The 23,696-nt window shown below is 44.4% G+C and overlaps 1 protein-coding gene across 3 annotated transcripts in view; it reads right to left on the bottom strand.

Moving 5' to 3' along the window:
- Window positions 1–22,479, bottom strand: part of MKX (mohawk homeobox) — a 68,044-nt gene extending 45,565 nt beyond the window's left edge. For 2 of the 3 annotated variants that reach the window (XM_052650979.1, XM_052650981.1), the window contains exons 1-5: window positions 22,392–22,479; window positions 19,980–20,246; window positions 18,168–18,327; window positions 9,199–9,352; window positions 8,432–8,767 (exon numbers count right to left, since the gene is read on the bottom strand). In XM_052650979.1, coding sequence (XP_052506939.1) covers window positions 8,432–8,767; window positions 9,199–9,352; window positions 18,168–18,327; window positions 19,980–20,167 — 838 coding nt within the window. In that variant the 5' untranslated portion in view covers window positions 20,168–20,246; window positions 22,392–22,479. Of the gene's footprint in view, window positions 1–8,431; window positions 8,768–9,198; window positions 9,353–18,167; window positions 18,328–19,979; window positions 20,247–22,078; window positions 22,165–22,391 lie in introns of those variants that run through there. The other variant, XM_052650980.1, reaches the window with a different exon arrangement.
- Between the last annotated feature and the right edge of the window lie 1,217 nt (window positions 22,480–23,696).

The raw sequence follows: 23,696 nt of genomic DNA, 5'->3' as shown, positions 1-23,696 counted from the left end.
ACCTGTTTAATTTTAGAAACAAAGTCGGGAGGCAGAAGGGAAAAACTAACTGTGACTCACCAAAAAAGAAAGAAAGAAAAAAAAAAAAGAAACCACTTCCATGTTCATTAAACAGAATGTCTTGTTATTTTCACAGACAGTAAAAACTTTTTGACATCTTTCTCAGTCCCAGGCTGGAGAGGTGTCAACAGATCTTATTTGGTCTTGTCAGTGTGTAAAGAGTTTACAAACCTGACTAAATTTAGAATTAGCAGGAGTTAGGCACTTATATTCCTTATACACAGAAGAAGGGGGGAAAAGGTCCTTTTATGCCAGCTTTGAGTTTGGCTTGAGTTTTTATGACTTATTTAGAAGCCCTAGGGAATGAAAAGAGTCTCTTAATGGAAACACTGACACAGTATTAAATGCAGTGACATGAACCAGCACTTCTATGAAACTACACCAGGTGTGACTGACCACTGCAGCGTCCGAAATGCACAGAGTGTCAGAAAACCAATCACCATAGATGGAATGGCAGCAGACAGTCCAGCCAAAATATAGGGATACCCCACAGAATCAAAAGGTAACACTGATAAACTTGTTTTTAACAGGAAAATAGGTAAAAATGTATGAGATCTATATTCTTACATGTGGAGGACAGAGAAAATGTAAAATTTCTGCAAAGACTTTCTCCAGTTTCACCTTAGGATTAGAAACAGTCATTCTCAAATAGCCGAACAAGTCATGTCAACCCTGACAGTGAATGGGACAGAAGAGTTTAAATCATTGGATCTAAATCTGCACTGTTTCTTAAATCTCACCCACATGACGACCTAGATGAGTAGACAACAGATATCATTACTTAATGAAGTCAAATCCATAAAAGTTCCTTTTCTATTTGCCTGTCTGCTACACATTTTTATTCTTCAGTGGATTTTTTTAAACTGCTAAACTTTTCCATTTATCGTCCTTACATTTTCCTGAAAGTCACTCTTTTAACTTGAAAATTGGTTTCGTTTCATTTTATACTTTCTAAGTTTTTATTTCAACTCTCTTAAACATCTCGTAGTTCTAAGCTTCATTCTGTTTAGTTTTTTCCCACCAGTTTTAACTTTCTCTGCGTTTGCCTCTTTTTTAAACCCATTTAAACATATTTGGGACCATTTTCTTTCCCTTGTCATGTTCACAGACACAGATCAACATGTACATACGTACATTACAATGTCTTTGGTGATTTAAGAGGTAGACAGACGAAATCATGAAAACACTAACTCATTCACTTAAGAAAAGAGTTCCAGAGCAAATACGTGAGACACACGGTATTAAGTGCTAGGGGGACAATAAAAAGGAATAAAATACTATTTCATGGCATTCGAGGGCTTTTAATATACACAAATCGGTGAGCATCAGCACGAAAGGAGAGAGACCATACAGCTGCACTCCAGGAAGCCGTCTCTCTACAGTCATACAAATTTGAAAACAATGTCGCCATCATTCTAAGGCTCCACTTGGAGAAAACAATATAAAAGGACAAAAACGTAGTCAGGATCCCACACAGCCCTAAAAAAGGTGCACATTTTCTAAATGAAGCTGCTATGTATTTTCAATCTGTTTGTAAACCAAGTTGTTGAATGGGGTTGCTAAGTCTTAACATCTGCACATAGACTTTTTCAGGCTCTCACATGATACCGTGAAATGAAAATATCTCCTGCCATATCAATAAATGAGAAATGTCACAGACATCAGTAATTTCTGGCCTTCAAATGTGAATGAGGCCTCCCAAAACTGCGATCCACCGGATGCTGCCAGCCACCACAGTGATTGCTAAGGGGCTGGGGAAATGAAAGAAGCAAGGTGAAGAAGGAAACAGGACTGATCCAGACACATGAGGTGCATATATGAAAGGAATGAATTCAGTGAGCCCAGAGGCTTGCATCTTCGCATGCATAGTAAGCTCCATAACTTTATGCCTGAGTTTTGATGTTCAGATGGCCTGTTCCCTTTGTTGAAAACTTGTATATAGTCTGACATCCCTCCTGCCTCCTTGGAGTAGTTTTCTCAGAGCTACTGAAATGGGCTCGAGTCCTAAACATTCCCATAAAATAAAACAACTCTACATTCAGGTTTTGACTATGTATTTTTTTAGTCGACAATACCAAATAACAAACAAAGAAAAGTGAATGAAAAACTAACCCCTGAAGGAGCTTATGCCAAACTGCTTATGCCAAAGCTTGTTCTCTTTTTCTATTTTTGTCTGCCACGAATCTCTTAGCCTTTTAATATTACATGGAACATTTAAGCAGCTTCATTTAAATTTTGCAAGAAGAAAATTTACTTTCAAAACTCAAGCTAATGTGCTACTTCAGAAATAATCCAAGTGAATGTGTTTTGCCATTATCATCACTGATAAATATTTAAACATCTACAGTGTTCATAATATCATGCTTAAATTTTTATAATTCTATCCCAAGCCTCCCCAAAGGTCAGAATTTCTATAAGTCTCATTTCAAAGGTTACTGCTCTGGAATAAGTAATTAGGAAAGACCCCTTTTAAAAAAGGTTATCAGAAAGACACTGTTCTTTATTCAAAGGTGTCAGGAGCAAGTTAGTCTGGAAGCATATAAAAAGCAACAGGAGGAGGAGTTTAGGGAAGACGTGGGGATGCTGAGACACAATCCACAGGCTGTGTCTCATCCTGTATGTCCAGAGGAACAGAAAAGTCTATCTTTTTAAAAATCAGTCCTGAAATTTCTATCTGGAAATTTCACTTCGGTGGAAAACCTCATTTCCAGATGGTATCTGATAGGTGAGGTATTATTGTAGTAAAAGACAGAAGACAGAAAAAAAAATTGGATAACCTTTCAAGTATCCTTTAAATGTCACTAACTGGGCTGGTGACAGAGGGTTTTATTATTCTCTGCTGGAGCACATCAACAGTCATTTGCATGCCAGGAAAAGAATGTCTGGAATCATCCAACAGGGCTGAGCTTAATCTTTCACTAAAAACAAGGAAGTGACAAGCATAAAAAGGGAAATAAAAGAAGATGAAAGTATCCAAAGTCGACTTACTGGTCAACAAAATTCCAGACAGAAAATAGCATGGACACAGAAACCCACACCATCCTTAAGAGTAAAGCCTTCTCTCAGCAACCATGAGGCTTTCTTTAAGTTACCCCCCAAACACCTGAAATTGATGAAACAAATCAAGAGTCGTCATTCAGTGTTCAAAAAGATCTGGCAAGGCAGTTCTTTAAATCTTTCCCTCTGCTTCATTTAAGCTATGCTGTTTTCGACAAGCAGCCCAGCATAAAACCCAGGGCTCTGGTGAGCCCTGGAGTGTTTTTGGTATGTGATGTGAATGCCTGAAGGACACCTCATACTGTGTCCCAGAAGTGCACTGTGAAGTCAGTAGTTGAGAACGGAGACTGCCATTTCTCCAAAGAAACTATGCTATATAGATTACAGTTAAATCCCAGGTTAATCCAATGGTTTAGTCAACCCATGAGCATCCCTATGTTTTACTATGGAAAATACCAGCTTAATTTCTAAAGTATACATGTATGCAGGAAGCGAGCGAAAAAGAACATCTCCACCACCACCCCCACTCCCCACCTCCTGGGGTCATCATTAGCCAAGAACAAAATTTGGAAATGGCATTTAGCCTTGCGTCCTCACAGATTTACTTTCTGCTGCTTTGTTTGTCTTTCCCCAGTAACCAAAATCCCTAGTTCCCTCATTTTGCAGGCCATTCAAATGGACATTTTCTCCCAAAGAGTCTGGTTTATGAAATAAATCATTTCTTTCTTCTTTCCATCAAAATCTCCACTGCTTCAGGGATATTCACCTTCATCAAGTGGAGGGAAAGCGAATCTGGTTAATTCACACTAATATAGAAAAGAGTTCTCTCCACCAGTATGTTTTTGCTATACCAGATGTGTATAATTAAGAGGGATTTCAGGCAGTTTAATAAGATAAAGTTGAAACATTCAGGCTTTAGGGAGCAGAGTAAATTTATGAATTACATACTGGGGAGGCAGGGGGGCTCAGAGAGTAATCATTAGCATGTACTAGCCATTTATAAGCTGATCACTTGAGAGCCGTGAAAAGAAACAGCAGGATAGGAACTTGTCTGCATGCCAGCGACAGAGCAGAGAGGTTCACACATTTTATTTCAAGACTTGCCTGTCCTTCCCCTCATCAAGCATACGTCTTAGAAGTGACTCCTCTCTTCTTCACTGAAGAAGGAGATTTAACAGGCTTGGTTTGGAGGGTAAATTAAACTTGAATCCAAGTTAGGAAAGGCTCTACGAGGACGTCCTCTGGAAGATGCTACAGATGTTCACAGATGGTCCCATTTGGAGAAGCTCAACTACCAGAGTGAAGAGGAATGGAGCTGGGCATGAAGCTACAGCCGTTATCCTGATGTCTCTGAGAGCAGACCCATCCAAGGACTAGAGACCTGGAGGGCAGTTTGCAATGGGAAGTTACTCCATCCAATATCTGAAAATTACCATTGGAATGGCACCCCACTCCAGTACTCTTGCCTGGAAAACCCCATGGACGGAGGAGCCTGGTAGGCTGCAGTCCATGGAGTCGCTAGGAGTTGGAGACGACTGAGCGACTTCACTTTCACTTTTCACTTTCATGCATTGGAGAAGGAAACGGCAACCCACTCCAGTGTTCTTGCCTGGAGAATTCCAGGGACAGGGGAGCCTGGTGGGCTGCCATCTGTGGGGTCGCACAGAGTCAGACGCGACTGAAGCGACTTAGCAGCAGCAGCAGCAGGGCAACTAACACTTAACCCGACATGATGAAGAGGACTGTGATTTTAATTTAGATGGCTTCATTGAACAGAGACCGAGTGCCTAGATTTCCTTGCATATTACTTAATTCTATTTAGAAGGAATAACCCTAATAATTCTGATCAATTCTATGTTATGATTGCTGCTGTCAGAATATGTGTGTGTGTGTGTGAGAGAGAGAGAGAGAGAGAGATAAATAGCTCAGTCATGTCTGACTCTTTGCGACCCCATGAACTGTATAGCCCACCAGGTTCCTCTGTCCATGGAATTTTCCAGGCAAGAATACTGGAGTGGGTTGCCACTTCCTTCTCCAGGGGACATTTCCAACCTAGGGATCAAACCCGCGTGTCTTTTGTCTTCTGCATTGGCAGGCGGGTTCTTTACCAGCAGAGCCAACGGGGAAGCCATCAGAATACTTATTGATAGCCTGCTATGCCCTTGAAAAAGTATCTTTTATTCCTACATGATGTGGTAGATTGAAGATTACAGAGAAATATTTAATATCTACATAAAATTAAAAAAAAAACAAACCATGTTTGTATCTACTTGGATGGTATCTAGTAATATCTTCAATTAGGATTACTGCTTTATGATCTTCCAGACTTCTCCCTCCTAGAATTTAACAAGGGAAACGAAATTCAGTGATTGCCCTTCCAAAAACCAACTCTTTCTTTCACTTGGCTTTTTGCCTACGTATATTTAATGAAATGCATCATGAGACTGCAGCTGTCTTACAAAAATGGGTGGAAGAAATGGATACAATTTCTAAGCACAGATAAATCAATAAATTGTATTTAAAGGTGATCTCTTCTGAGTAGGTCATCTACTCCTATAGAACTAGGGTGGGAGAAGGGGTGTTTAATAGCAGTCTTAGAAGTTTGCTGTTAAGGTGAGGAAAAAAGATACAATCAGAAAGAACTGAAGAAATTCAGAACAAGCCTGTGTGCCAGGGAAAACCAAGGCAGTTTCTCAGAAAGTATTTATTGAAACTCCCTGTTCTACTACTCATGCATGACTGCTAACCCGGCGACAACTGCAGCAACATTGTCAGTTTTCACAGAAGACAGTCATTTGGTGTTTTGAAATTTAGTAGACCAGTCTTAGACCAACCCCTCTTGCTTCATTTTCCATCCACAAACTCTACAATTTTATTCTGTTCTTTTAAAGCTTATACCCATGCATGAGAAACCAGAAGCTTATGTGTCTAGGCTGTGATCTCATTGCTTGCATAACTAAAAGATAGGTTTTTATTTAAAAATAGAATTTGGCAAATGAATAGTCCATAACCTGAACCAAGTGCATCTGGAATGCTTTAATAAAAATAAATGGCCAGGCTATTTCACTTTGAAAAGCATCGACTGTACAGGATGTCAGTCCCTCTCTGATTTTAAATTTTGTCACCTTTGAAAAGAGCTTGCATTTTCAGAAGACCCACACACGCTGGGGAAATTTCACAGGCACATGACCTTGTTTTTACTGGGCAACATAAATTTACGAGGAAAAAGAAAAAAAGTTTTTAAAGAACAGATCTCAATTACCCCACCTCATTCAACTGTAATTTTTATTGTTTTTATCTTTCTTGTCTTGTCCATACACACTTGTCATATTCAGGGCATCCTCAATTAAAATTTTTCCACTTAACATTAGATGAGTATCATTATTTCCCATGTTGTTTCACAGTCAGTATCAGTACCACAAATAAAAATTTTGACTTTATGCTGTCTTAATCTGGTTTGAGGTTAGGAAAACATTTACATTTTTAAAAGTTGAGATACTTCCCATGTTTTTATATGTTCCAGAAACATATATAAAGCATAGGAATTAATTATTTCTTTAAAGTTTAAAAAAGAAATCCAATGGCTTTATCAAGCATTTGGGAACTGAGTTTACTAAAAACCTTAATTTTTCCTGCATTAGCAGTCATTTAAAAGTTTTCTTACTATGAATTAACAATTCATGTGGATAACAGCAATTCACTTCATCCATACATTTGCATACAGTATATTGTCAAACGATTGTGTATAGTACTTTATAATGTTTTTAAAATATTATTTTAATCAAAAATATGTTGATTGCTATATCCTCTTTCTCACTTCCAACTTTAATTTGAGTTAATTTTTGCTTATTTCTTTTACTACTGACTTCAAAGAGCCAAGTCTTGATTTATTTATCTGTTTTTCAGTCTTTATTTTACCATTTTTTGTTTTCTGTTTATTCTTTTATCAATTATCTGTACTTGAATGACTTGATTTTTTTTTCCTTTTTCTGAAAATAAACATTCTGAATTATAAGTTCTGGTCTGACCACACCAGTTAGGTATTAACAGATAGTTTGAACTTTTTTGTTTTTGGCTAAATTATCTTTTATTGTATGTTTTACTTCTTCCTAGACACAATTATTACTTACAAGCCTATGTATTTCTGAGCATCTGGAGATGTTTTCATTGTCAGATTTGGAGATACAAACAGAAAATGGGATCAAGTCATCAAAAATGTATTGCAACATCTTCTGAATCCTCATAGATAGTGTATCTTGTACATATTTATAGACACTTGAAAATCAGATTTATGACTAAATAACCTTAAGGATATTATCAGCAGACCAACTTTAAATGTCTTTATAAAGCTCTATTGTTTATATATCAGGCTTCTTGATATTCTAAGGACTCCGGGTAGTAGTACAGGCATAGTATTTAGCATAGAACCTAGTATATCACAAATATTCAATTACTGACTGGTGACAACATGTGTAACAATAACAGTAACAGCAGCCTAGCAGTAATTACACTCCTCGGACCTCTGGTCCAGGCTCAGCTGCACTGCTGATCTATAGAAGAGTCATTAGCTGTCTGTTCTTCGTCTGGGCTTTCTTATCTGTGACATAATACAGCTGGACTCCACGCTTCCTGAAGTTAATTTGCGGGGGAGCATTTCTAAATCTCACTGCCTGGCATTTTCAGGACATGGACTCTACCTGTACCAGATATAGGGTACACACAATCCTCTGTCCTGAAGCAAACTTGCTCAAACACTCTTTACATGCAAAGCTCTGGGGGAATTGAAGTCAAGACAGAAAATTTTACCAAGCTTGCCACTCCATCTGAAAGCTGAGGACAGGTAGAAATTGATTCATTTTTTCTGAACTACAAGTAAAGATTTCAAAGCTATTTATCAGTCCTACCTGTGCTTTTCAGAAATAAAAGTAAGATTTCCAAAGCAATTTAAGGCACTTTTCCTTCACAAACATCTCGCCACCCATGCTAGTTTATATTCATTTTCCATCAATATAAGCAATCAAATAATTTAAGAGAAAAGATAGAATGCAAAATATTCGCATGGCTAGTTACGATCTGGGACATTCCTCCATTATAATTTATTCTTAAAGCCAACATTTATCTCCTCTAAGTATGTTTATTGCTAAGATTGAAGATCTTCACTGAGGATGAAAACTTCCCAGTAGACCATCATCTGCTAATAAGCGTATCTGCTAATGAAGAACAAAATGAAAGGTTTCAAATTGAATTATGGGCCACATGTGCAAATCTGATACGCAGGCTATAAAAATTATGTCTTGACACCTGTAGAAAGAAGGCCGTCTGCTGCAGCCTTCATTCTGTTTAAACAAGGTTATCACGAAAAGCACAGACTTACCTGTGCGGTAGACAAAGTTGCCTTCCGTTTCTGACGACGAGGGAGATACCAACTCTTCCTCAAACTCATTGGAACTAAAAGATCCCGAATGGTTTCTTTGCCTTGTCTTTCCTATCATGGCCGCATTTGTGACCATGACGTGTCTCAAAGAGTCGTTAAGGTAACGATTCAACAAGCTGCTCTTGTATTTGGGGGGCGATACGTAGTCCTCACTGGCTCGTGACTCTGGCCGTACTCCAGCCTTTATGACTGAGCTCTCACTTTTAATCACGGGATGGTGAACTGGATTACTATAGCCTCCGTCATTCATGTGGTTTCGTGGAGGGTTTTCTCCATCTAAGAAGGAAAATACCACTAGGTAGTTCTTACACGTACTTTTCCCCAGACACCCAACTGTTATATTTAATGATTTAAAATACACATATAGGAAGAATATTTAAAGTATGTAAAGTTATCTTTGATATTTAAGATTAATTTTTAGGCAAAGAAAAGCAGGAATCTAAGTAATTTCTCCCTTTGGTATTTTAATGTTAATAAACGTCACAGAAAATGTTATTCTGACACATGATAAATCTATGAACAAGAGGAAACAGCCATAATCTGGTTGGTCATTTATAGTATTATAAAAGTCAAGTTACCCTGTGCAGTAAAAAAGAACCATTATGACAGCATTATGTTTTGTGGGATCGACCTTAGAAATAGGAATTGAGGTGAATGACTCCTTACAGAGGCAGAGTAAAGAAACCAAGATAAAAATATCAACAAACCTTCAGAACAGGAGTCATCACTGCTCACACTGAGCCGCTCAGCATTCCCTTGAACATACTTGTTGTATAACTTTATTCTTAAGGCCCAGCTTAAATCTGGCTGTCGAACAGTATTCTTAAGCCGACGTCTTGCATTAGCAAACCAATTTGACACCTAAAAAGGTTTTATTTCTCAGTTAACACAACATAAAAAATTATCCATCATACAGTTACTTTCCCAGAAAGGACCTAAGCCTTTCTTATAATCTCTGATCATTACATATTCTCGGACATAACAGTACTGGAATCAATATCTGTTCATTCATTCATTCAACAAATGTGCTAAGCCCTCACTGTACAGACTGAACACTAGCTATATCCTGGGAATAAAAACATATTAAAGGACTTTGCCCTAAAATTTTGAGGCTAGTAAGAGAGGTAGGAGAATACATAGATAACTCTAAAATCTATTCACTATTGCCAAGACATGGAAGCAACTTAAATGTCCATCAACAGAGAAATGGATAAGGAAGATATAGTACATATACACAATGGAATATTACTCAGCCATAAAAAAGAAAAATGCCATTTGCAACCACATGGATGGACCCAGAGATAATCAAACTAAGTGAAGAAAGTCAGAAAAAGAAAGACAAATACCATATGATATCACTTATATGTGGAACCCAAAAAATGACACGTGAACAAAACAATGAAATAAAAACAGAATCAAGGAATACATATATTTATGTCTATAATGGAATACATATATGTCTGTAACATATAAACAGAATATATATATACATGTCTGTAACATATAAACAGAATACATATATATGTCTATAACAGAATCACTTTGGTGTACAGCAATAATTAACACATTGTAAATCAACTATAATTCAAAAAAATAATTCTAATATAGGAAAGAAGGTAAATGGTTTAAGATGCATTAAAATAAAATGTTACAGCAGTGAAACAGAAGGAGGGGTTACTTTCATGTGACCCAAGAGTTCGTGAAACTAGACTTTGAAGGAATATGTCAGGAATAATGGCGGGGGGAGAAGTATGTTTCCAGTACAGACTTGGAACAACAGAAATCAAATTACAGATACATTATGGGAGGTAAATAAGAGGGAAGAATTAGAGATGCCCTTGAGTTATCAAACTTATGTAAGAAGAGAAGACAGTGCCATTCTGAGGAAGAAAGAATTGTTTGAGGGTGAAATGATGGGTTTGGTCTGGGAACATTTAGCTTGAGGTACCAGAAGAGCATACAGGTGAAATGTGCCAGTGAGAAAATAAAGAGGCCATCTGAGATTCAAGGGCAAGGAAGATCAGATTTGGGTCAAACGCACAGAAGTGAGAGCTGAGGTTGTGACAGTAGATAGAATGAAAAGAGAGTCAAGGAACAAACCCTGGAAACCTCTAGCAATTAAGGAGGTAGCAACTGGCAAAGCAGAGATAGAGCAATCAGACAACCAGAGAGAGAAAAAGGCAAATAACACCCAGCTTTAAGCTAAAAATTAAGTGCTTCTAAATAGGTGATGGCAAAGAAATGAATACTGTAAAATACAGTTAGTCCCATTGTTTTTGTTTAAGGTGCTGCTGGATTTCTGGAGGGCTTCCCTGGTGGCTCAGATGGTAAAGAATCTGCCTGTAATGCAGGAGACCTGGGTTCAATCCCTGGGTCGGGAAGATCCCCTGAGAAGGGAACGGTTACCCACTCTGGTATTCTTGCCTGGAAAAACCCTCGGATAGAGGAGCCTGGCAGACAACAGTCCATGGGGTCTCAAAGAGCTGGACACAATTTTGCAAAGAGCTGGACACAATTTCTAGAGGCTAAAATGACACTTGACGTTTCTTTTTAAATATCATGTTCTCATCCAAATATATAGATATTAAAAACCTGAAAAGCCAATATTTGCCTTTAAAAGGATGAAATGTGGGAAGAAGATTATGTCTTTCTGTCAATTTTTTCTATAACATGATCCCACAGTATATTAATGGTTTGTGTGGTGGTACTTGCTCTGGAATTTCTTTCTTTTTTTTTTTTAATACTTAGTCTATACGTACACTTTTTTTTTTTTTTTTTTGGCGCATTACTCAATCCTTAATTATTGAATGAACCTGTGGTGAGTCCTACTTTTAAAAAAAATCTATAACTCATTTTCTTTTTCCCCCCATGGGTAAAACAAGGTAGTCTATCCCAGTTTATATACACACAAACCATATCATACATAATACATATATTCAATTCATATATAATATATATATGTTCAATGTTAACCTACCTTTGTGTCTTTAGCAATGATGATTGTCCTCAAATTTATGAGCAGTGGTGTAATTACCTCACCATGGCATTTCAGAAGCCTTGGACACCACCAACCACTCTTCCTGCCAAACTGTGCTATTATTACTATGGTTTTAGCCCGACTTCAAATTCTCCATCTCCTCCAGCCTCTACAAACAGAAAACTCCTGGGGCTATTCATTCAACAAATACACACTGAGAAGGTCTTGTATGCCATGGTGTTAAGTGTTAGGAATGAATAAACTTTGTCCCCTACACACACAGAAGGACTAGCAGTGAAGAGATTGATAATGACACCCGGGTGAACCTGCACTATGGAGGTATGAAATGCCTGGTCAATTTTTTCTCAAACCTCTCTCCATTCTCCAGGTCATGGCCAAAATGTTCGTCCATGTCCTCATCAGTACTAACTGGAACATTTAGAACATTATTTTTTGAACTTCCTTATCTTTCTTTCTGCCCACATGAATGGATCTTACAAACCGCCATCAAATTAAAGTGATGATGCACTGTTATGATTTAATTACTTAAATGATACTTAATTACTTAAATCATACTCAATCATACTCAAATCCTCATTCATTTCCTGGGCTTCCTTGGTGGGTCAGAGGTTCCCTGGTGCATCTGCCTGAAATGTGGGAGACCTGGGTTCGATCCCTGGGTCGGGAAGATTCCCTGGAGAAGGAAATGGCAACTCATTCCAGTATTCTTGCCTGGAGAATCCCATGGATGGAGGAGCCTGGTGGGCTACAGTCCATGGGGTTGCAAAGAGTCGGACATGACTGAGCTATTTCACTTTCATCCTCCAAGTGTAGTGTAACAGAAAGAGCCCTGGTTTCCTTTTTTGACTTTGCCAAAAACAGGCTGTGTGAGTTTAGATAAGTCATTCAACTTTTCAGAATTTCATGGTTCCTGACATCCTTGCCAGCTCTGGAAAATCCCATGGACAGAGGAGCCTGGTGGGCTGCAGTCCACAGGGTCGCTGGGAGTCGGACATGACTGAGCAACTTCACTTTCACTTTTCACTTTCATGCACTGGAGAAGGAAATGGCAACCCACTCCAGTGTTCTTGCCTGGAGAATCCCAGGGACAGGGGGGCCTGGTGGGCTGCCATCTATGGGGTCCACAGAGTTGGACATGACTGACGCGACTTAGCAGCAGCAGCTGCAGTAGAAGCAGTCACTCTACTGAAATATTGAACACCTCATTTTTACATCATGTAGTTAGTTCTCAGTTCAGTCGCTCAGTTGTGTCCAACTCTTTGCGACCCTATGAATTGCAGCATGCCAGGCCTCCCTGTCCATCACCAACTCCCAGAGTTCACCCAAACTCATGTCCACCGAGTCGGTGATGCCATCCAGCCATCTCATCCTCTGTCGTTCCCTTCTCCTCCTGCCCCCAATCCCTCCCAGCATCAGAGTCTTTTCCAATGAGTCAACTCTTCGCATGAGGTGGCCAAAATATTGGAGCTTCAGCTTTGGCATCATTCCTTCCAAAGAAATCCCAGGGCTGATCTCCTTTAGAATGGACTGGTTGGATCTCCTTGCAGTCCAAGGGACTCTCAAGAGTCTTCTCCAACACCACAGTTCAAAAGCATCAATTCTTCAGTGCTCAGCTTTCTTCACAGTCCAACTCTCACATCCATACATGACCACTGGAAAAACCATAGCCTTGACTAGGCGGACCTTTGTTGACAAAGTAATGTCTCTGCTTTTGAATATGCTATCTAGGTTGGTCATAACTTTCCTTCCAAGGAGTAAGCATCTTTTAATTTCATGGCTGCAATCACCATCTGCAGTGATTTTGGAGCCCCCCAAAATAAAGTCTGACACTGTTTCCACTGTTTCCCCATCTATTTCCCATGAGGTGATAGGGCCAGATGCCATGATCTTAGTTTTCTGAATGTTGAGCTTTAAGCCAACTTTTTCACTCTCTTCTTTCACTTTCATCAAGAGGCTCTTTAGTTCCTCTTCACTTTCTGCTATAAGGGTGGTGTCATCTGCATATCTGAGGTTATTGATATTTCTTCTGGCAATCTTGATTCCAGCTTGTGCTTCTTCCAGCCCAGCGTTTCTCATGATGTACTCTGCATATAAGTTAAATAAGCAGGGTGACAATATACAGCCTTGATGTACTTCTTTTCCTATTTGAAGAGGACTTCCCTGGTGGTCCAGTGGTTAAGAAATCTGCCTGCCAATACAGGGGACGTGGGTTCAATCCCTGGTCCAGGAAGATCCCACTTGTCTCAAGGCAACTAAGACCATACATGGCAACTACTGAAGCCAGAGTACCCTAGAGCCTGTGCTCTCAAACAAGATAAACCACTGTAAAGAGAAGCCTGTGCACCACAAATAGAGAATAGCTCCTGCTCACCACAACTAGAGAAAGCCCATGCACAGCAACAAAGACCCAGAATGTCTAAAAAAAAAAAAAAGAAGAATGCAGGACCAATCTGAGATTGTTTTGAAAATTTAACATTAGCCATAAGCCTTGCAGTTGATAACTGCATACATATCTCAGCAGACACATTCAATATTAAGCAAAAGCTATGTCAATATGGAGGCAAAATCTTGCAATATAGCAGATTTCACCAAATGATACATGACTATATGACAGGAATTTGGAACCTCTACTATAAGTGTATGGCTTCCCTGATAGCTCAGTTGGTAAAGAATCTCCCTGCAATGCAGGAGACCCTGGTTTGATTCCTGGGTCAGGAAGATCTGCTGGAGAAGGGATAGGCTATTCACTCCAGTGTTGTTGGGCTTCCCTCGTGGCTCAGCTGGTAAAGAATCTACCTGCAATGTGGGAGTCCTGGGTTCTCTCTCACTGGATTGGGAAGATCTCCTGGAGAAGGGAAAGGCTACCCACTCCAGTATTCTGGCCTGGAGAATTCCATGGACTGTACAGGCCATGGGGTCGCAAAGAGTCGGACATGACTGAGTGACTTTCAATTCACTTCACTTCACTTCAGTTAAGTGACGGGAGCATTGACATCCAATCACTAAATACAGTCTCAAACTCTACTTGCATTGCACTCTGTATTGTTATCTGAAAAAAAAAATCATTTCACTCTTATAATCCAGAAAAAAATATTTTTTAAATATACATGCATAAGCAATGGGAAATATTGAAACCAGGTACAGCCCCCATTTGCCCTTCTTTGAAAAACTTCTTCAGAGTCAGTTATTGCCTGGGTAAGCTCCACATCCTACAATAACACAAAACCCCAATCACATACTTGTTATTCCACAATAAAGTTGTTTATATTTTGAGAGTAGAGAGTGTATTTTTACAACGTTTGAACAATAGTCAGTCATAGGAAATAAGCACAATGGAATTGTTTTGGTTGATTAAAGTCAAAACACGTACACAAATCATCTTCCTGTTAATTTTTTATAAAAATCCTTATATCTTATTAGTAAGATAGCAGATTAATAACACAAACAGTTATAACTAATTAAGACAAGTTGACAAGTCTAGTGGGTAGAAAAAGATGAAGTTTGCGTAAATACCTCTCTCTGCTTCATCTTCCAGGGATGAACAAAATGTAGTCTTGTTTAATGTCCTTTAGAGCTTCTATTTATTGGAAAAAGTAACTTATGTGATCTTAAAACATTCCCTCCATTAAAGTTTCAGCTTTTTTGCTTCTAGGCTTAACGGAGATGACCGATCAGGTTTTATACCCTTCAGAGTAGCAAAATAAGGCAAAAGCACTTCTTATGAAAAGTTTGAGAGTTTGACAACACAACCAAAAGGGAAATATTAAGTGTAAAAGAAATTTTCAAAAATATGACACTCTTATAGTTAATGAATAAATAACTATGCTGACAACTTAATATAAATTAGGAGAAGCAGAGACAAGAAGTATTATAATAAACAAAAAATACAGTCTGGAGCTAGAAATAAAGGAAAAATTCCATATTTGTCTATAGACATAAAATATGACATATTTCTAGATAAACCAAAAATAATGTCAGTTACATGCTTGTTCTGTAGAACCAGCATATATCATTAAATATAACTCATTCATTTTCTGCTGCTGTCCATGTATTTCCTACAATGACATAAATTTTCAAACCAGAATATCTTCCTTTGATTTCAAAACATTCTCCAGTTTTCAGAAATATGTCTGGGCAAGTCACATGGTGATTCCAGCAGTATTCCCCCATTAAAACCTATTCAAACACATATGAACAGTTTACTACATGGAAAGTACTGGACTACAGTGAAATGGGAAGATGAAGATGGATAAGACATGATCACTTGAGTGAATAGGAGAAATTGATTCAATGTGAGAACCTGACTCCTGAAACAAGTCTAATTTCCAGGGCTCAAAAAGCTTTATTCAGATCACAGCTTGACATTTTTCCCCCAGAAGTAAAAGGCATTGATATAATTTATTTGGTTTCCACAGAGCCAAAATTTGCTTTGGATGTTTAATACATGTTTGACTTATACAAACTCCTTATATTCATAAATATATATTTTTCTTTGATAGACATTCCATTGTGCCTAATTGAGAATAACTAGATCCAAACTGAATGCTATATAAGGGTCCCTTGGTCATTCTATACATTTTGAATTTTTCCATTTATCACTTTAATGTTTTAGAAACTAACTTCATTTACTATAAAACTTGAAATCATTAAATGGGTATCAATTATAATTATAAACAAGTATCTCTGCCCCATTTAAAAATTACATATTTGTGTGCATTTTATTTTCTGAAGACTATAGTGTAATAGAAAAAATAATGGCAAAAGTTTTCATACATTGAATAAAAACTTCATGTAAATTAGAAAAATGCAATAGTTTTACCAAGATCTTAACACAAAAAGAATTGTTAACTGCATTTGAATGACCATTTTAGGTAGAAAACAATTCGATTTTGTATTAAAAAATAACTATTTCTATTGCAGCTCAAAAAACTATTGCACATAAAAATTTAAATGTCTCTGCTAATGACAAATACATTTCATGTTTTAAAATATCCTAACTATGTCATAAACATTTTTTGCTTTCTATCTGAAAGAATGGCAAGTATTAAATATGGAACTATATAATCAATAATCTAATGCTTTACTGTTGACATCAGAGTGAAATATTCATACAGCTCTATAAAGTAGTGTATTTTCAAAATAAATAACATACCAGTTAAAACTGAAATCTGAACACATGCATTTGTTTTCTTAAGTCAAGTTTTTCTGATCAGAATAATTTATTTAAAAACTAATTTTGAACATCACTAGTTTATGTTAAAATAAAAAATCATAGTTTTCTGTTAAATGTATATTAAGCCAAGAACACTAAATTAATTTTCCCCTCCAGTGCTGCAGCAAATCACTATTAATACTATTGCCTGTTAATATAAAGCAAAACAGATGTTTTTCTCTACAATCATACTCTGAAAATAAGCAGAAAATGCATATTACAGTTTTAATAAGGCTGAATACAAGTCAATTTTCATGCTTTGTCAAACTTTCTAGTAATTCCTAAAAGGACAATCTTACACTCTGGAAAGAAATCTTTGTTATCTAATAGTTAAATATTCCCTTTTATTTGGGGGTTCTCACTATAACTTTCATGGAATGACCAAAATTTCACCATGCAGTGATGCAGTGCTACTATAATGCGTGCGATTTCTTGGCTCATTTAGCGCCTCCTCCTCCTCCTTTTTTTCTCAGTTAAATGCTTTGTTTGATGCATAAAAGTTTATCTTACTACATTTATGAAAGAAAACTTGTGTGATGGAAAGAGCACTTGATATAGAATTACATTATTTCCAGGCCTTCCCTACCCCTAGGAACACAACTTCTTCCTGCCTTGATTACATCATCTACAAAATGCTGATAAGTGCTCTACCTATTTCCCCAAGCTTGTGATACGGTTATGGAGGGGGAAAACTTGTCCAATGTAATTCACTAGATTGGCAACAAACTCACACGCTTTCTCTACACTTGATCAAGTAACCCTACCATTTGAAATCTGCCTCTTCTTATCCTGAGTAGAAAGATAAACAGCGGCAAAACTGTGTGGATTCTAGCTAATGCTCTGGGTGTCATTTATTAAAAAAAGAAGAAAAAGAAGAGAAAATCCCAAATCCACTTCTTGCCTTTCCAATCTACCTCCTAGATCTGTCAGGAATGGTTAATTTAAAAGTTATCCTGTACTTGACCTTTAACATGGGGCCCTGATGTGGGGTGTCTTTCTGCCTGGTTTTCAAAGTGTGGTGTCGGGCCAGCAGCTTCAGCATCACCCCAATAACTTGTTAGAATGCAAATTATCGTCCTCGCCCAAGGACTACTACAAACTCCGGGTGGGAGTCTGACGCGTACACAAGTTTGAAAATCACCGCGGGGCTAGTAGTCCCATCCGTAGCCATCTATACTTGTATAGAATCCGGACACCTTCTCCTAAGTCTGCACTTGACTTTTCACTGCCCTCCTTAACGAACACCACACAATCCCTCCTGGACCAAACAGAGATAAGATGGGAGGAAACCCGGAGGCTCTTCCCGCATTAGAACTCTGCCCTGTGCCGCCTCGCATCATCCACAGGCCGGAGGAGCATCCGGACCGGCCGATCTCGGCCCGTCCTTTCCCAGCAGCGGGGAGGAGAAAGGCGGCCTGCGCCCCGGCCCCACCAAGAGAGGGGCAGGGACTCGTGGCCCCGATTACCTGCACGAGCGTCATCTGCGAGCCGAGCGCCAGGAGAATCTTCTCGGTCTTGGTGGGATACGGGTTGTCGCGGTGCTTGTACAACCACTGCTTCAGGGGCCGCGCCATGTCCTGCAGGGCCTGCCGCTTGTGCCGCACCTTCCCGCCGTTCTGCCGGGCCCTGAGACAGCGGGAGAGGAGGGGCTGTGAGCCGCGCCCTCCTCTGCGACCCCGGGGGGTCGTGTCTGCACGCGTCTCAGCCTGCATGGACCCCTGTCCCACGCGCGCGGACGTGGAGGAGGCATTGGCGGTGCCAGAGGGCGGATGGCCAGGGAGTCACAGGACAAGGCCACCAGCTTTATACTGAAAGGGGATGGGGGTGGAGACGGGAGATCCTAAAGCCAGAGGCTGGAGGATTAGGTGGTCAGATCTGCTCAGCAGGGCTGTCCCCGCCAGGGGCCCAGGCCTCGCCGGCCGTGTACACTCTCCAAGAACGTTCTTTAAGGGATTCAAGCCCGCCGCTGGGGCTTCCCGTCGTCTGTGGTCAAAGGTCGCCCCTGGACGGTGGGAATAAAGCGAGAAGGTGATGGCCGGCCCCTGCCCTTGTTCCTCTGCAAAATCTCCCTGTATCCTTGGATCCTCTGGGTAAAGGGGAAACTGTCCAAGAAAGGGTTTGTGGAGGAAAGATGCTGAACCGGAAAAAATAAACAAGTAACCCAAAACACTGTTGGGGACTTTTCACGACATAAGGAAGAGCTTAAAAGTATGGACAGGTCTGTCCCACCTGCTAAAGTAAAAAGACCTCAGGAAGAGCTTTTTTCCAAGGAGGGAGAACGGGCCGGGGCGCTGGGCCCTGCGCTCCTCTGCGGCTCCGGGAGGGGTCGCCGCGCCGCTGCCCGCGCGTTCTGGCCGCTCCGCGAGCACGCGCGCCTGCGCCGCAACCTCCAGGGCTTTTGCCTCTTTAAACTCTTTGAAATCCAATTCCATCCGTGAGGACTGGTAGTAACATTTTGACGAAACCCGATCTCTACTTCACTAACAGGCAACGCAGCAGAACAAGCAGCTGATGCAATCTCTCAGATGGACCGGCCAGCACGGCCACCCACCGCCCCTCCCCCGCCGCCCCACCCCGCGGGGCGCTCCCGGAGTCGCCCGGACGTGGCGGGGCCGCAGACGGCCTCTGCACTGGAGCAGCTGGCGGCCTGCGAGCTCTTGCGCGCCTCCCACCCCGCCCGCAGCCCTCAGCCGGCTAAACCGAAACCCAGGCCCGCGGCACCCACCCTCCGGGCTCGCGGCGGGCTCCGCCGAGCCGCGCACGCATCCTGGGCGTCCTGCGCAGAGCCGACCTTCCCAACACCTTGGCGGATGCAAGGCCCTGACGTGACACAAGATGGGGAAGCCCGCGGGGCTGGCCTGACCGGGGGAGCCCCTACTGCCTGACTCTGCCCGGTGCTCGTGCATCCCCAGCAGGCCTTTCTGCCTCATCCTCAGCCGCGCAACTGCATCGCGGTCCGGAGAAGGGCAGTCACCCCCACCCCCACCCCCATCCCTGAGGTCCAGGCTTCGGAGCACCCAGGGGCGCTTTCAGGTGACCTCCGTTTCCAGCGAGCCTCTTTCGAGCTATTCTGACTAATCGATCCCCCACCCCACCACCATACTTAGAACTAGTATCTTAAAAGGAGAGTGCGTGAAACCGGGTGGCGGAGACCTGTCCTCCCAGGAAACTCTGGGCCCCTGACCCGCAGGCCCGGGTTGCCACCAACGCGCCCCCGTCTCTCTGTCCCCACCTCTCCCGGCAGCCGGCGGGCAGGGGCCCCGGGAGAGTGAGCTTACCCGGTCCTCCGGTGTCTCAGGCCCAGGTTGTCCTTGAGGGGCGGGCCGTCCGTAATGCCCACTTCGGGGCGAGCGTGGGGACTGTCCAGGACGCCGCCGTAGGGCCGGCCGCCCCGATCCCGCTCCGGAGCCCCGCGGTCCTCAAAAAGCACCGCGCCGCTGAGCTTGTTAAAGACGATCGTGTTCATGGCGCGGGCAGGCAGGGGCGCGCGGCGCGGCCGCAGCGCCTTGGGACCGGGCCGCCAGGAGCTCCGCAGGGCTCAGGTTCTAGGAGATAAAGATGAATCACATTACTCGCTGAGAGTGCTCATACTCCGGAGCGTCCCGAGTCCGAAGCTGGCCTTGGCGCGGGGCTGCGGAGCCCAGGGGAGGAGCGACGCCGCGGCACCTGAACCCGGGGACTCCCGCCTTCCCCTACCTGGTTACATCGCTCCCGGGTAACCCGGGTCACCGCCCCCGAACACTCCCGGGACTGGTACCCACCCTCCTCTCTGCCCCGGCTTCCCAGCCCGCAAGGAATGTCAGCCAGAAACAGTTTACCCGCCTGACAAAGGAAAGTGATTCCCAAACAAGCCTTCCAGAGTTGGTTTTAATCTGGATGAAGCACACTCCGGAAAGCGTGGGAGGACAACGCGGGGCCGTGCGTGATTATTCAATCAGAATCGGAGACTAAAGCCTCCCAGAGCTCCCACTCGGGCTCGTCAGGAAGGGTTGGAAGAAAGGAAAAATGGGGGGTAACACGAACGACCGCATCAGCCAGCCCCAGTTAATGGGTCCCAGTGCATAACAGGATTTCAGGGATTTGCTTGTTTGCTAGATCCTGGGTGGTTTGGCTGAAACCTCTGCGTCCTTTTTTTTTTCCCAGCTACAGCTCCTGGGGGGGTGGGGGGGGAGGGGCGGTGAGGGCAGGGAAAGTTAGCAGATTCCACGGATAGAAAGTTAAGCGGCCTCAGGGAGTTAAGCGGCCCTCCCTCGAGGTTCCTGCCACCCCTCCCGCTGCTCCGGATGCGCAGGGTTCGGGCAGGTCAAAGGCGCCTGAGTCCCGGCCCTCCAGAGCTGGTTGTCAGCGCTGTCCTTTTTCGCAGCGCGGGCGCGAGCCGCGAGCTCGGAGTCCTTTCCCTCCCACCCCTTTCTGGGGTCTCGGGGAACCATTGCAGAAGTTGCAAAAGGTGTTAAAAGAGCGGGGGAAAGGCGCCGCGGTCCGCGCTCCATAGAGCCTGCGGGGAAAAGTCCGTAGCTCACCTCCCGGGTCGAGACCGCTGGGAGTCTCTACCCGCCGCGCGTGAGCCTCGCGGGCCGGTCTGCGCCGCCCGGGAGCAGCCGGGTGGCTGCCCGGAGGCGCGCAGCCGCCCCTGGCCGCCGCACCTCCTCGCCTCGCGCCTGGTGAGGAGGAGGATACAGCTCGCGTGGCTTCCGAGCCGCCCCCGCTTCGCGATCTGCGTCCCCTCACCCCGTCCCGCCCGCCACCCCCAGGCACACACGCCGGGTGCCCACGCTCGCCAACGCCCCCGCCCCGCCCTCGGGCCACCGCAGCAGCGGCCACGCGCGATGTTTAGGGTCGTGACCGCAACGGTTAAACTTCAGCTTGCGGGCAGTGTTCGTGGAGAGGTGGAGTCAGACCTCTGCCGGCTGCCGGTTGTACGGCAGGGCCGAGCCCTCCCGCGCACACAGGTACGTCTGGGGTTCAGACAGCCTCAGCGAGCAGCGGGGAAAGCGGACATTCGCGCTCGCAGCCCATGTTCCCCTATCCGGAAGCGCCTTGTTTTTCTTTTACAATCTGTGCGCTTAGTGATTTGCGTCCAGGCTGCTCTGTTTGGGAAGCACACTCGTTCCCGGCCCGCGGTCTGTCCCCCACCTCAGCCCTGTCCTTCTGTGTGCGACGGCGTGTTTTCCCTGGCCATTGCGCCGCGAGGTTCGCCTTGCCGACCCTCTCCGCTGCCCCAAGCCCGTAGGTCCCCACTACAGATCCCAGCGCGGCAAAGGGCCGAGAGCTGGGTCCCCGACGTCAGGGGTCGTGTGAACTGCCGCTCCTAACCCTCCCCGGGGGGCCCCGCGCGGTCCCCATTGCCGCCTTTCGGATCCCGCGCTTCCCCACTTACCCAGATTCACTCCACTGTGGCTTGGGGAGAGCCCTCCCTTCGGATCCGCCTCGCCCAACCCCCGCGAACAATTTTAAGCAAAGGGGGCGCAACCAGGTGGACTTTCCGACTCCTCGCAGACCCTCCAGCCAGCCTCGGCCGCCTCCACCCCCCCCCACCCCCCTCCCCGGCGCGTCCCCGAAGGACCTCAGAGGGAGGTGGGGGAAGGGCCGGGAGCTCAAAGCGCCGGGCGCAGAGGGAAGGGGCTGCTAAAGAGGGGAGGGAGCCTCCCTTCCCGCGGCCCTGCGCGGGGACGGCGCGGCCGGGTCTGTACCTGTCGCGGTGGGGCCCGCGGCCGGCGGCAGAGCGGCTGGCTCTCCCGCGTCGAGGCTAGACGTGCTCCCATCCCCGCCGCATGTTTTCCGCGCGGGCTCCGGCGCGCTCACCGCCGCCACCGCCAGCGTCGCGGCTTTATTTACCCGGACCGGCGCGCGCGGCCCGGGAACAGGAATAGCGAGGCCTTCTCATGTTTCCTGACTGCCCAGCCCAGCCGGCGAACATCCTGCGGGCGCGGTATACACGTTCCCGGGCCAGCGAGAGGAAGCCACCGCAGGGACCTCTGTTAACCCTCGCCGCAGAGGAGCTGCCGCAGCCGGTGCCGCCGGGGATCCCCAGGCCCGAGATTCCTATCCAGTCGGGCCCGGCTCCCAGATCCCTCGGCCTCGCAGGCAGAGAGCAAAAGAGGCGATTTCCTTCTCCCTTCGGGGAGCGATTGGAGAACATGCAGTAGCTCCCGGCTCAGGCTCTGGAGCCGAGCGGCTGCGGTGCGCATCCTGTGTCCTCGCTGGCCGGAGCGCCGGAAATTTCGCCACGCGTGGCTAGGCAGAAGAGGGCCCTGCGACGCACCCCCCACCCCTGTTTTTCCTCTCGCGATGAGCTGGAGTGAGGTTAGCTAGAGCTCGGTTTGTGCCTCTAACGCGTGAGAGCGGATCGCAGAAGGTGTTTGTGCCCTTTTCTCGTGTCCTTAGGCTTCTGCGGTCCTGGCTGCCTCCAAGCCAGGCACGAGTCACCTTCCAGGGCCAGCGCTGGAGAAGAGGGAGGCAAGGCGGGGTCAAGGCGGGCCCAAGTGCGCAACACACGAGGCGGCGAGTGCGGGGCCAGGACCTGCGTGGAGCAAAGGGGATGGAACTCGGAAGGACCCCGAGCCTGGCCACAATGCAAGGAGAGAGAGACTCCTATCAGATTCTCTTACAGGTGAAATTTGCCTTCCCACCATCGCCTCAAGTATGAGAGGAGCGAAAGCTGTGGTTTAGGTACTATTGAAGTTTGGGGCTTCTGGCAACATGTATGGTCCCCACGACGCGGCGCGCGTTCTCGCCGCGGGCCCCACTGCGGCAGCGACACCGTTCATCCTTTTTTTTTTTTTTTTAAGAGCGAAAGTAGATTTCCCCCAAGCCTGAAAGTTATGACATCATTTGTTCTTTTCTCCCCTAAAGGTGGCTGGCCAGCCTGGCGCGGTGGCCCACCCAAGCCTCTTCCTTTTAATGGGGCTGGAAGTGGTTAAAACGTACACTAAAGCCATTGTTTCCAGCACTGGTCACCCCCGAATTTTCCATTATGTTATCCCCTGAAATACGCG

Source organism: Budorcas taxicolor, chromosome 13 (assembly GCF_023091745.1).
Source record: "Budorcas taxicolor isolate Tak-1 chromosome 13, Takin1.1, whole genome shotgun sequence".
NCBI lineage: Eukaryota > Metazoa > Chordata > Mammalia > Artiodactyla > Bovidae > Budorcas > Budorcas taxicolor.
Note: the sequence above shows the minus strand (reverse complement) of the source record. Positions and strands in the feature narration are given on the sequence as shown.